At 43.8% G+C, this 14,798-nt stretch overlaps 2 protein-coding genes across 2 annotated transcripts in view; both read right to left on the minus strand.

Moving 5' to 3' along the window:
• Positions 1 to 14,798, minus strand: part of APOD (apolipoprotein D) — an 86,797-nt gene that overhangs the window by 57,991 nt on the left and 14,008 nt on the right. The window lies entirely within an intron of this gene.
• LOC137224495 (small integral membrane protein 29-like) lies at positions 3,925 to 5,672 on the minus strand. Its single transcript, XM_067737256.1, has one exon. It carries the CDS (start codon positions 5,380 to 5,382, stop codon positions 5,062 to 5,064), a length of 321 nt encoding a protein of 106 aa, XP_067593357.1. The 5' UTR covers positions 5,383 to 5,672; the 3' UTR covers positions 3,925 to 5,061.

The following is a 14,798-nucleotide window of genomic DNA, read 5'->3' on the forward strand; positions in this document are numbered from 1 at the left end:
CCTTCCTCACCCTGTCTTTAAAAACCTTTCCCTGAAAGCCATGGGGGAGTTCAGGTCTTTTAAGCTGTTTGGACTCCCTGCTTGGTGACCTGCAATAAACACTGCAGTTTCCTTCACCACAACCCGATGTCAGTAGATTGGCTTCACTGTGCATGGGCGAGCTGACCCAAGTTTGGCTTGGTAATGGGAGAGAGTAACAGATGGAGACAAGTAAACAGAATCAAGAACAGAAGTATCTTTCCTCCAGAACACTGGTTCTCAGCCTTGAGCTGACATTAGAATCACCTTGGGAAGCTTTTAGCATTTCTGACAACCAGGCCATACCCTAGACCAATTAAATCAGAGTCTCTGGGAGTGGTAACCAGGCAACAGCATTTTTTTTAAGGCTCCCTGGGTGGTTCCAGTATGCAGCCAGGCTGGAGAGCCATCTTTCTAGCATTCACTTCCTCCGGTAACTGCTGTTTTCCTGCCTTCTCTCAGGGCATGGACCCCTTCTCATTTGTCTTTCTTGTATTTCTTCATTCTTCTGGCCTTGAGGACCATGATGTCGAGTCAGGGACATCTTATGCTAAGTGAAAGTTTAATCTGAATTTCTTTTGCTTGGACCCCTTGTTTCCCTTTGGATCTTTCATCTTTTTCAAACAGAGTTGAGTCCCAGTAGAAATGATTGGTTTCAAGATTCAGGAATGAGACATAAAGACAGATTTATCATTTGATGTTGGACTTCTGGTCACTTCTGGTTGAGTATGATGAACAAATGAGCCTCTCCATAATGAGACATTGCTTCACGGTAGTAGTTGAAGAAAAGGAGAGCCTCAACAACAGAATGGACTCTTATGTTTTGCTAGACAAATATAGTTTTTGTTTTCAAAGGTATGTCACCAGAGACCCTCCAAACAGCCATGTTAAAGTTTGCCAATTTATGACCACACGATCTACCTCTCTCTCTCCCGCCAGGCATGATGGGGTCTTATCTCTTTTACAGGTCCTCTCCTCCCTTACTGACTACAAAAACATTCTTGGAAAGGGTCTTGGGTTGACTTTGTATGCAAAATAAAGCCTGTGATTTTGGACACTTAAGGAACCTGGGTGTGGCGGTCACCAGTTTTTGTCTAACGAACCCTCCCCTCCTTCTTCCTTGCCATGCAGCTCTTCTAAACAATAAAACCTTTTAAAAATTCTGAAACAGGTTCCCATACTCCCTCCTCCACCTCCCGATCCTCCCCAACACACTGATTCGCCATACTTCTGTCAGGATCTGGAGCACCATGGACCATGAGAAAAGGAGAAATACACTACAGATGGTGAACCAAGTAAGCATATGGTATTCTCTGCCCCTCTCCTTTACTCCCCTCTGCTGCCTGGGGATGCCTTGGCTAAGTACCATCCTCAAGCTGTTTTCAATGAAAAAATGCTGTGATATTAGAGACAGCGACTAAACTTTGAAATTGTTAAATGTCTATTTAGCCTTTATGTTACCCTTCCTAACGTTTTATATCTTTCCATGAAAGTTAGGTTTTCTGCTTTCATCCCTAGGCTAGATGGACTTGCTCTGGGAACTCCCCAGGGCAAGGGCCAGGAAGAAAACCTCTCCTCTTCTCAGAACAGGTGAATTCACGAAGATCCTGGCCTCAGCCCAGTTTCCCCAGAAAAAGGAGCCTGAGGCAAAGCTTGCATGCTAAACCTCTACTGGGGAAAGGTACTGAGTTCCAAGGAAGTAAGAATAAGGGGAAAAGGGAAGTGAGGAGACAATGGAAATACAAGGTAGCTCATTACCAAATGGGCCTCAGCTTCTTCTTTTTTTTCAAAAATTTATTTATTTATTTTTGACTACGTTGGGTCTTCGTTGCTGCGTATGGGCTTTCTCTAGTTGTGGCGAGCGGGGGCTACTCTTCGTTGCGGTGTGCAGGCCTCTCTTGTTGCGGAGCACGGGCTCTAGGTGCATGGGCTTCAGTAGTTGTGGAACACGGGCTTACTTGCTCTGCGACATGTGGGATCTTCCCAGACCAGGGCTCGAACCCATGTCCCCTGCATTGGCAGGCAGATTCTTAACCACTGCACCACCAAGGAAGTCCAGGGCCTCAGCTTCTTAAGCAAACACAGCTGGTTGCTTAGGAAACAGTGCTTGATCCAGGGGGCTGGGGTATAAGACCGGCTAAGCAAGAGCTGACTCGGGGGCACTTTCTCAGGATGATGGGTTTAACATCCTGGCAAGGACCCCAGGGGATGAGGCAGGCTGTAGGGTGGCTCCTAGAAACCTGGAGACAGTGATAGCCAATGCTGAGTGCTGCAGTGGACACACCTGAGTCGCCCCAGCAGCTGTTAATGAGGGAATAAAAAGGCTGGGGAAAGTGGGCACCTGGAATGGATATATAATATGAAGGCAGGCAATCCACAAGGGGAGTATGTTCCACGTTTGTACGGCATCATCTACGTGCCTGTGGTACAGAGATTAATCCAATCTGGTCCCTGCGGTCCAGGAGCTCCCAAATCACTAATCAAGAGCTAGCCATGGAGGACTTCATGCCTGGGTAGAGATCATCTCTTTGGGCCTCTCTCAGAATTGGGGGTGTTGATGTTTACTTAGTGCTGGGAAGGGTTGACTTTAAGTTGTTTTCCTAGTAACAGAAAAGCCCTCTGATCCACTGCCCACGTCAATGAGACTAGGCCTGGTCAGGGCCAGAGTTTGTTCCTAAACCTGCAGGGCCTTGTGCGTGACCCAGGGGCTGCTGACCCATTGCTGCCCAGCTGGCAGACTTCTAGGGAAATCTACAAAGGAAGCACCTATGTGACATATTTTCTCCAGGGTTTCTGTAGGGTTCCTGCCACCTTAGAAATGAAGAAGGAGATAAAACTGGCAGCAAATGGCTGAACAAAATTCCACTTAACTGGAGAGAAGATTCTTGGTTGTGTTGCCCAGTGCCTACACACTGCCTGTATGTGACGGATTCTCAGTTGCTGTCACTGATTGAGGCAAGGTTGTTATTGGATGCATTTGGGAAATTTTAGAGTACCGTTTTTGTTATTGTTTTAATTATGAAAGTACTAAATGCACTGACAACAAAGTCAGACAGACAGAGGTGTAAAAACTGGCCCCCATCAATCCCTGCCCTTCTAATCGGAGGTAGTTACTTGTAATAGTTTCTTGTAATTCCTTCTGGAAAAATTTTTAATGAATGTAAGCATAACACACACACAGTTGGTCACACTACATAAATATTAATTTGCTTTTCTCACTTAAAAATATATATTGAAGATCTTTCACACCAGCCTAACCTATTTAATGGCTGCAGAATATATTTCAGTGCACGAGTGTACCATAATTTAGTTACCCATTTGCTGTTAGATATTTATATTGTTTGCAGCCTTTTGATTTTATAGTGTTATAGTGAACATAATTGTGCATACGCCATTGGGCACTTCTACAAATAACTCTAGATGATTCATGACTAGAAATGGAACGGCCAGGTTGAATTTTAGAGGATACTGCCAAATTGCTCTCTCCCTCAAATTTATCTGAAACAACTATTGTATGAATCTGCCTATTTCCCTGTATCTAGCACCTCCCTAGGACCAGGGCCAGAGGATCCCTGCCATGGGCCCCAAGCTATAGAAAGCTCCATTCTGGCTCTCCTCTGGTGGTGACCTTCGCACAGGGCATGGGCTCTATTGGGTCAAGGGGGTGTGCCCACCTAAAGCCTGTACCCCCCCCCCTTCTTGACCATGCTCTGGGTGTCTGAGACCCTAGAATTTCTTTCCCAAAGAGCCCTAAGCCTACCTCTGGGGACTGCATAGGCCTCTTCCCAGATCCATCTTCCAGAATGCATATGGCTGATACGCTCATCCTTAGGCCCTAAGGTGGCCAAGGGGTAACCATATATGGAGTGTAGAGGGAGCTTGGATGTGTGGGCTGGATGTACACACACACACACAGCGTAAGGCATCTCACAGTGGAGGATGGAGCGGGGGTGGGAAAAGAAGGGGCAGCTATGAACTAGGGGCTGGGTACCATCTTTGGTGCAGAAGTCTGAGGAGTGTAAGAAGTCTAAACTTGAACCTGGCCTTTCAGATTATGAATGAGATATATTAGTTAAGGTAAGAGAAAAAAAATATTTGATGGTTTACTTGTAGTTTGTTCGTTGCATTTGTATTGTTGCTTTAACCCTGCAAATGTTAAGGGCGGGTCACTTCCAAGTTTTTAATCTCTGCTAAGCTTTTGGGGTGGGGCAGGGGGGAATGGTATATGCGCTGGGCATGTCTTTAAAATTAGTAATGATGAGCACATTTACATGTTTCTCAGCCATTTTTCTCTGTGAACTACCATTTTATATCTTTGCTCCTTTCTTCTTTTTTCTTTTCTTTCTCTCTTCCTTTTTCTTTCTATCTTTATCTTATTTATTTGTAAATGTTCTCTTGTGTATTAAGGTAATTAGCTCTTTGTTACCTGTGCTGCATATGTGTTCTCTCTTTTTGTCATTTATCTTTTGAATTTGTTTAGGGTATTTTTTTTTTTGCCAGTGTTTAAACATTTTCTGCTTTCATATGTATCTATCATTTTTCTTCTTTTCTCCTCTTTCTTTTTAATGGCTGTTGTTTACATGTTATTTATATGTTTTTCCAAAACCTATCTTACTCTAAGATCTTCTTTTCCACAAAATGCTTTATTTACAAAACATATATACTGAATATTATACATCAGGCCCTATCACCATGGAAACGACTCCAAAGCAAAGGCAGGGAGGGGTAGCGAAAGTGATGCCCATAGAAAGGGCAGAGCTCTGTCTCTTGGCCAGCCTTCCACTTCAGAAGGAAAACTTCCCATTAGCGCCTGGGAGCGTGTGGTGGGCTTAAAGCCCACAAAGATTGAAGGCCTAGAGGGGAGTGAGGTGAAGGTGAGGACTGGTTGCTCTGCTGGGGCTTATGAAACAGATGCTGCTGGGAACGGGTGGGAGGAGGAATGGACACCCAGAATCCGGCAGGGGGCGCTGGATGAGTGCAAGCTGGAGGGGAAGCAGCAGCTCACAGGGTCTTGGGCGTTTCAGGCCCAGAAAGTTCTGAAGATCAGGGTAAGGGGGTCAGGTCGTGTCTTGACACCAGCAAGAGCATTTGCTTGAGCTGGTAGTCACTCTGCCAGCCATGTACCACCTTTCCCACGCCAGAGAGGAGCTCCTGCTCAACCTTGTGTAGCTTCTCAGCAGGGCTGTAGCTGCACACGGCGAGCAGGTGATGATGAAGCCGATCCACCTGCTTTTTCTTCTGGACGTACATTACCACAGCCCCTACTGCCCCAGCCAGGGTGATGAGGAAGAAAGGCTCCCACACACGGCCCCCCATGGAGTCACTGTTGACCTGGGGGGGCATTGGGACTGCGGTGTTACTCATGACATCAGCAGCCAGAGGACTGGGTAGTCAGCGTGGGAAATAGTGCCTCCGGAGGGCGCCCCCACTGGGCTCCCTTCCGCCACTGCAGCCCCAACAAGAATGCCCTGGGTTGGCTCCTGGACCTAAGATAAACAAAACAAAAAACTACATATGCTTTTTCCCCCAGCAAATTTGGACACATACACTGCCTCCTGAGCCAGTCAAAGATCAGCTTCAGAGAGAAGAGATGGAAGGCAGAACAGAAAAAAATATTTGAAGAAATAATGGCCAAATTTTTCCCAAATTGGATATAAACTCACAGATCCAATAAATTCAATCAACTCCAAAGCATAAGAAACATGAAGAAAACTACACCAAGGAACATCATAATCAAATTGCTCAAAATCAATGATAAAGAGAAAATCTTAAAAGTGGCCAAAGGGAGAATGAATGCAGGATGACAGCAGATTTCCCACCGAAAAAAAATGCAAGCAAGACAGCAGGGGAGCATCTTGAAAGCACTGCATGAAAAAAAATCAAACCTGTTAACTAGAATTCCATAACCAGCACAAGTATCCTTCTAAACAGAGGTGAAGTAAAGGTTTTGTTTTCAGACATACAAAAGCTTCAGGAATTCATTACCAGCAGACCTGCACTACAGGAAAGGTTAAGAGGTCCTTTAGGCAGAAGGAAAATGATACCAGGTGGAAATACGGATCGACACAGAGAAATGAAGAGCAGCCACATGGGTAAATATCGAAAATCTTTTTCCTTATTATCTAAATCTCTTTAAAAGACAATCGAACGTTTAAATAAAAATAAGAACAATGTAGTGTAGGTTTTACAGCGTATGTAGAGGAAAATGTAAATAACACAGCAGAAAGTTCAGGAGGGGAGAAATTAAAATAGACTACTGTATGGTTCTTATATGTGTATTATATCACTTGAAGGTAAATCGTGCTAAGTTAAAGATATACACTATCAACCTTAAAGCAGCCTCTCCTTAGCCTTTCAGTTTACTTTCTACCAACTAGGCACGTTAATTTAGCGATCACCTATTTTTACTTGGAAAAAAAAAAGAACTTTTGTAAACAGGTAAATGTAATGTTTGAGCTATCTTCCCACCAACTTGCACTGTCATTGGGGTCATCGATACAGTCCTGTAACAGCTAACTCACAATGTAAAGGCAGTGTTTATTTACTGACATCAGGAACTAAAAATGGGCAACTCATTTTGCTTCAGGTTTAATTCTTTTTATCTCCTTGTTTCTCTTGTTTTTTTTCTGTCTGTTTTTCCCACATAGGGGATTACAGAATCTCAGCCCTCTGGGAGATGAGTGGCTTCCAGTAGGTGAAGTGTTGGCTCAGGTGTCTGAGTTCTATTTGTGGGGCTGGAGAGACCCTGGAGGCAGGAACAGCCTGAAAGTCATGGGTGAAGGTAGAAGGTCCCAGGGAACAGACCAGGTGGTGTGAACTGCTCACTGGGACTAACGGCAGAACAGCCAGACATATCAGGCTGAAGATTTAATTGTGGTTTGGATTCTCACTAATATGCCTCCTGCTCTTGTCAAGATCACCAATGACCTCCATGTGTTACATTCAGTGGTCAACTCCCAGCCTCATGTTTTGACCTATCAGCAGCCTTGAAAGGCTGATCGCTTCTGCCTCTTTAACATATTTCGTTCACCTGGCTTCCAGGGGATCTCTCTTTCCTGGCTCTTCTTCCTCCTGCCTGCTCTTTCTTCGTCTCCTCTGCCGGTTCCTTCTCTCCTCCCTGACTTTTAAATATCAGAGGGTCTCAGGGTTCAAATCTAGGGCCACTTCTTTTCTCTATCCACATTCACTCCCTTAGTGATCTAACCCAGCTTCAGGAATTTATTTTTTTCCAGCCCAGATCTCTTCCAGACTGCATTCCACACTCCACCTCTCCCTTTGGGTATGTAAGCATCTCGATATTCACATGTTCAAAACTGAACTCTAATCTTCCACTTAAAATCTGCTCTCAAATTTCCCCCCTCATCTCAGTTAATGAAACTACATCCTTCCAGTTATTCGGGACAAAATCCTCAGTCATCTTTGACATCTTTCTCTCTCTTACCCTTACATCCCATCTGGTAGCAAATCCTGCAGACTTAATCTTCAAAACATTCAGGATCAGGCCACTCCTCACACCTCTGCCGCTACCAGCCTGGTCCGAGCCGCCATCATCTCTCTCCTAAATCATTCCAACTGGCTCCTAACTGGTCTCCCTGCTTCCATCCTTGACGGACTTCAGTCTATTCTCAAATGACAGTTAGGAATTCTTTCAAAATTCAGGATAAGTCATGTTACTCCTCTTCTCAAAATCTTCCAGTGGCTTGCATCCCACCCAATAAAGCCAAAGTCCAACGTCCCCTGTAATCTGGCCCCAGCTCCCTCTGACTGCAACCCCACCCCCTTCTCTTCCTCTCATTGGCTCTGCTCCAGCTACCCCGGCCTCCTCGACCTCCCTGTGCGCCCCGAACTCACTGCACATGCTCACGCCTCTCTTGCCCTTGCTGTTCTCTCTGTGCAGTTGCTATTCCCCCAGCAAGGCAGAGTTACTCTTGAGCTAATGGAGTGGAAGCTTCCCGCCCTTCACTTCCACAGGCCTCTCTAAGGCCCGCACCTACTTTTATACTGATAATTTTATTAAAAAGGGTCTCAAAATTGTATAAACATCAGGTCCACAAACCTTGGATCTACTCCTGTTCCCCAGACATCTGCATGGATTGCTACTTTACCTACTTCAAGTCTTCGTTCAAATATCACCTTTGGAATGAAACTATTTAAATTGTACCTCGCTCTCTTCCTGTCTGGCAACTACCCATCCTCTTTTCCTACTTTATGTTTTTCCTTAGCACTTATCACCCTTCGCAATGCTAAAATTTATTTATCTTGTTTATTATCTGTGTCCCTCACTAGGATTTAAGCTCCATGAGAGCAGGGATTTTTATGTGCTTTGCTCCCAGGCATATCCCTGGTGCCTAGAGCAAATGGTAAGCACTCAGAAATGTTTTTTGTTGAATGAGTAAAGCTCAATTTTTGGAGTGAGGGGGTGGAATAAGCTAATTTGTATTTGTGGACTCAAAAAGACAGGCGGCAGCACCCTGGAAGGAGGACAGAGGTAGGAGGAATGGAAAGACAGGTGGCTCTGCATTCATCCAGGGCCTGACCCTACAAGGTTGGTGTTTGGTCTGGATGTGCTGAGGCCGATAGGGTGTGGATATTCTGTGAGGGGCAGATACCTAAAGGCTGGAAGAGGTTTGAGGGCCCATTTATGCTCCATTGCCTCTAAGGCACCTCCCCATGGAAAGATGCTCCACTTCTGAGTCCCTCTGTTTCAGAGACTTCTCCCATGATAAGAAGTCCCTCTTCCCCAGTAATGCCCCAGGGGCACTTACTAGCCCCAGGGGATCACTAAACACCTAAAAGGAATGGGGTTGAATGGAAGAAAAGATAAAGAAAGGGTGTCAACATTATATATAAAGGATAGGTAAGATTATCCTGAAGACAGGAAAATAAGACACAGAGGGGAAGTCCAAGACAGGTCAGAGTGGACTTGGTCATGGGTCAAGGTGCATGGCTCTGGACAAATGCCATGAACCGTGCAAGAGTGCTCAGGGCTCAGCAGAGAGTGGTACAGGCTGTGTGGTGTAGGAGCCAGGAGGCTTGGTGGTGGCAGGAAGCACAGGTGCATCTTGCAGGAGATGCCAAGACCTAAATGTCCTGCCAGTTGTCCCTACCACCAAAGACCCATCATCAGCTGACCTGTATCTTTGAGAAGATCACTGCCTTTCTAAGGCAGTCATTTGGCCTGGGTCTGAATCGCTGGCAGAGTCTTACTGATATTTGAGGGAGTATTTATTTACCTAAAATGTTCAGGGATACACTGTTGGATGATAATATTTAATTAACCATCAACTCAACATACAGCTTAATTCTTTCTCAGTTAAGTAGAGAGCTCCACCTCTAGCCAGTTTGGTTCATTGCAGTTTCTCATAAGTGCTGGAACCACTGTTGGGAAGGGTGCTGGACTCTTTCCTGGCTCTCAGGCTTGTGTGCCCTGAATCACAGGTCTTGGGAGCTTAAAAGGGCAGTGAAGGAGTCAGGAGGGCATCACACTGGATAAAAATGTTGGAACATGAGAGCTCTGAGCAATCTTCAGTATTACCCAAGCCTGCCTTATCATTCTATTATGCAGAGATGGAGGTCCAGGGAGGAGAGGTTGTAAAGTCACATGGCAAGATAGTGGTAGAAACTGGATGCTGGTGTTTTGACTGTAAGGTGTTCAGACCTGCTACCTTGCTAATTTCTTATAAAATTGGAGTTCCGGGACTTCCCTGGTTGTCCAGTGGTTAAGAATCCGAGTTCCAATGCCAGGGACGCGGGTTCAATCCCTGGTTGGGGAACTAAGATCCCACATGCCGTGGAGCAACGAAGCCCGTGTGCCACAACTACTGAGCTCGCACACCTCAACTAGAGAGCCCGCATGCTGCAAACTACAGAGCCGACGTGCTCTGGAACCCGTGCGCCACAAATACAGAGCCCAGCGCCCTGGAGCCCGAGCGCCACAACTAGAGAGAAACCCAGGCACCACAAGGAAGAGCCCACGTGCCGCAACGAAGATCCCACATGCTGCAACTAAGACCTGACACAGCCAAAAATAAATAAATAAATAAATGCTCTTTAAAAAAAAAAGCAGGCTTAAAAAAAATTTCAGTGGATTCATGATATACACATTGTTCTGTACCCTGATCTTTTTCATACTACAATATATCCTGGATCTCTTTCCTTGTCTTTACATATATTTGATGTCAGTCTTTTTAATGGTTGCACAGTGTTCCATGGTTGAAAATCATAGTAGTAAGTGCTTGTTTGGTTGTAAGTGACTGAATGCCAGCCGGAATTAGTTTAAGCAAGAAGGAGAATTGAGCATAGTAACAGCATGTCTCCGGAAATACATGAGAAAGAGGGACAACTGGAGACAGGGCAGGACTCTCTCACCTTCTCTGTTTTTACGTCTTCTCTGTGTTTCAGCGTCACTACTCTGTTCATACTTCCTGTGGCCCGACCAGTGTATTTGTTGGGTTCATGGGGCAGAAATGCAGCTTTTGGGAGAACTCCCCAACTACCTCCTGAGGTTAATATTTTACATCTTTAGACTGGCTCTCCTTCTTACTTCCAGTTCCAAAATTTCAGAGAAGGGCTCCGATTGGCCTGCCATGGATCAGGTGAGCACCATAAATCAATCAGCTGTGGCCAGGAAAGCAGACTTGTTCTAGCAAGAATCATGTTTCAGGGGATGGAGAAGGCCAAGACATGAGGAAGCATGATCCCAGAAAAGCAGCCATTTGGGGTAGACAATATTTTGGGAATAGGTGGACCATAATTTATTTAAAATTCCATTATTAGGTTATTTCCCATTTTTGTTTTTCTGTTACAAATAATGTTGCATCAAATAGTCATGTATGCACATCTTTGTGAAGTATGTTAGTGTTTTTGTAGAATAGAGTCCTAGAATGGAATTGCTGACTCAAGGGGCATCATGCATGCTGCCAAATTATTTTCAAAAATGATTGTAACTTTCATACCTGCTAGCAGTGTGTGAGGGTGCTGCCTCCATGTGTCTTTCCAATCTTTTAATTTTCACCAATGTGATTGATTAAAAATATATCTATTTTTGACTTGTATTTTAAATATTGATTATCATACCTGAGTATATATTCTTATGTTTATTAGCCATTTGATTTTCTTTATTGTGATTTATTTACCCTTTGTGTATTTTTTCAACAAGATTATTTATCTTTTTCTTGTTCATATGTAGGAGCACTTTATATGTTGTGGATTTTTAGCCCTTATCTGTTATATATGTTGCAAGTGTTTTCTCTAAGCCAGTGATTTGAATGGTGGCTATCCTTGTATAAAAGTTTAAATTTTTAAGTTTCTAATCTTTTAGTCTTTTCCTTTATGTCTCCTGGGCAACATGTTGGGGTTAGGAAATCCTTTTCCAACCTCAAGATTATAGAAATAGTCTCATATTTCCTTCCAGTATTTTTATAGTTTCAGTTTTCATTTTTAGATATTTAATCTACTTTCATTTTTATGTGTGTGGTATATACATACATAATTGTCCCTATACCATTAAATAATTCATCTTTTTTGATTGACAGTGCTACTCTTATTGTATATTAAACTTCCATTAATTTGTGGTTCTGTTTCTGGACTGCTTATTTGTTCCATTAATTTACTTTTTTAATTCATGCATCAGCACCATACTTTTCTAACCAGCTTAGCTTTGTAGTATGTTTTGATCTTATGAGGCATTTTTCAAAATTTTCCTGATTAATTCAGAATCAGTTGGTCAAGTTCTCCCTCCCCGCCTCTGCCTTCCCCTGAACCAAAACAGTATTGAATTCTAGATAAATGTGGGGGAAAGATCCATCTTTATGATACTGCCTTCCTAACTGGAAACATGGTCTGTCCCCTCATTTTTCTGTCCATCTTTCATCATTCTCAGTAAAGACATACGGTTGTTTTTTTTTTTTTATAAAGACTTTGCATTTTCCTGTTGTCTACAAGTAATCATAGTTTTTATTGTATTGTGATTCTCAGGATTTTTTTTTAACATTAAATTTTCTAAATGGGAAAGCTTTTAATTTTCTTCCTATATTTGTCTTATATTCAGCCAAGTTACTGAACCTGTTATTATTTCCATAATATCCTAAATATTCTAGATTAATAATTATAGTGCCTGGAGTAATGGTAGTTTTGACTCCTTTTATTTAAATTTTTTCTTTTTCTTGCCTTTCAGCCTCACCTTTGAGGTATCTGGACGTGGTTTCTCTCTTTGGGACATGATGCTGAGACTCTGCCTTTCAGCTGCAACCCCTCAAGCATGGGTGGAGTTCTATTATTATTTGTGTGTGTGGGAGGGGGACTCACCCCCTGAGTCAGCCTCTACTTATCAGAATACACTCTCTCTGCAAGCATGGCTTTCACCCTTCTCTGTTGTGGCTGCCGCAGCCTCACATCTTGCAGGAAAATGAGCATTCAAGTAAAAACCTCTAAGGATGACCTGGTTTTCCTGAAGGCCAGTAAACAAATGGGCCGCATCACAGCTCACTTCTTTTCACACTGCCAGTTCTGCCTTTCCTTCTAGCTTGGTCAAAACTGGAAGGCTGGGCTGTTCCGTCTGCTGTTCTTTTGTTTCCAGCTCACCCCATATGCCTTTGTGCATCCTCTCATGTCCCGTGCTTTCCTTGGCTCTTCTCTAATTGACCCACTAGGACCCCAACATATGTCTTCCTTCCTGCACCACCCCAGACTCGATCCAGTGATGGGAGAGAAGAACTAGCATGCTGGGGCCAGTAAACTGAATTCCTCCTGCATAGGAGGCTGGCTGCAGAACCTGGTGAAATGGGAGGGATGAAGAAGCAAGGACAGAAACACTTGGTCTGCCTCAAGTAGTCTCCAGCTATGAGGAAACATTGTACTAGGATCACCCAGAGATACCCCAGCTGGCCAGGGTCCCCTGAAAAAAGACATGTTGCTGCGTTAGTTGTGTAACCTTAAGAACACACCTATCATCACCCAGCCAATCTTCCATGAATCAGAGGGATGCTGCAAACACCATGGAATTCAAGAATGAAGCTTCCTAGTGTCCACTTCCTCACCCTGCCCCCAGCCACTCTTCAGCCTCACCTCTTCAGACGCTCTTCATTTTTTAAAAAAATTGAAGTATAGTTGATTTAGAGTGTTGTTAGTTTCTGGTGTACAACAAAGTGATTCGGTTAGTGATTCAGTTCTATTCTTTTTCAGATTCTTTTCCATTTAGGTTATTACTATATTGAATATAGTTCCCTGTGCTATACAGTAGGATCTTGTTTTTTTTATTTATTTTATATAAAGTAGTGTTTATCTGTTTATCCCAAGCTTCTAATTTATCCCTCCCTGTTCCCTTTCCACTCTGGTAACGATAAGTTTGTTTTCTATGTCTGTGAGTCTGCTTCTGTTTTGTAAATAAGTTCATTTGTATCATTTTTCAGATTCCACATATAAGTGATATCATATGATATTTGTTTTTCTCTGTCTGACTTACTTCCCTTAGTATGATAATCTCTAGGTCCAGCCATGTTACTGCAAATGGCATTATTTCATTCCTTTTATGGCTGAGTAGTATTCCATATTGTGTGTGCGTGTGTTTGTGCGTGTATCACATCTTCTTTATCCATTCATTTGTCGATGGACATTTAGGTTGCTTCCATGTCTTGGCTTTTGTGAATCGTGACGCTATGAACATTGTGGTGCATGTATTTTTTGAATTAGCAGACTCTCTTCATTTCTACAAGCTCCTCCTCCAAACGTTTGGCCACTGGCTTGGGTCACAGCTTCCTGTCCAATTCTGTATCCCCATCCTGAGTCAGGGCCTTTCGAAGTGATCTGCCTTTGGGCATATCCCAAGACCCCTAGCTGGAGCTGCCCTAGAGGGCAGTCTGATAGCCAGTACCTGACAACCTGGTCCTTCTCTGACTTCTCCCACAGTCTCCTGCAGCACCGGCCACAGGTGGCTGGACCAAGCAGGCTGGATGTGAGGGATGAAGGGGAGGACATCTGGGGGAATCTCGGGTTTTTGGCTTGGGTGACTGGGAAGGAGAGAGAAGGGAGAGGAAAGAATGTGAGGGGCTGAAGGAAACACGTCTGAGGAAACACCTCTGAGGAAAATGGCTAATGACAGAACTGTAGAAAATAGTGAAAGAAGAGGAATCACATGAAAAGTAATTGTGCTCCTTTTTATTTGAGATTTTCTCTTTTTTCCAATTAATAATATGTTGTATACTGGGGGGTGCTTGGGAAGGCCCCATTGTTCACAGTCTCTTCCGAGGCTAACACCCCACAATTTGAGACTCATTTGTTTGGGTCTTGAAGGCTTTTTGGTCTTTGAGGCTCTTTTATGAAAAGCTAATATGCCTCCAGAGGCTGTGATTACCCAGTGCCCTCTGAACAGAGGCCAGTGAATATGGACCAAACTTCCCTGACTGTCCCAACGCTTATCCTTCTCCTTCCTACTGCCCACATGCCCCATGCCACAGTGCAACTCCCTGTGGCCACAGCTATTCCCAGACATGCTTGCCTTTTTCACACCTAAGGGACAAAATATTTGCTCTTCCTTATGTCTGGTGTATCCTTCCCCATCTCAGTCTGTCCAAATTCCACCTATGTAGTAGGTAGAATCACCTGTATAGTATGCCTACCAAGAATGTCTAGCCAGGATCCAATCATGAGGAAATGATCAAACAAATCCAGATTTGGGATATTTTACAAAACAACTAGCCTGAACTCATCAAACTGTCAATGTGATGAAAGACCCTCCCCTCCAAAAAAGAAAAGGCAGGGTATTGTTTTAGATTAAAGGAAAC

This window comes from Pseudorca crassidens, chromosome 5 (genome assembly GCF_039906515.1).
Source record: "Pseudorca crassidens isolate mPseCra1 chromosome 5, mPseCra1.hap1, whole genome shotgun sequence".
In the NCBI taxonomy this organism is placed as follows: domain Eukaryota; kingdom Metazoa; phylum Chordata; class Mammalia; order Artiodactyla; family Delphinidae; genus Pseudorca; species Pseudorca crassidens.

Excerpts from the sequence above, each read along its gene's own strand:
- LOC137224495 (XM_067737256.1), bottom strand. The coding sequence starts at position 5,382 with ATGAGTAACACCGCAGTCCCAATGCCCCCCCAGGTCAACAGTGACTCC.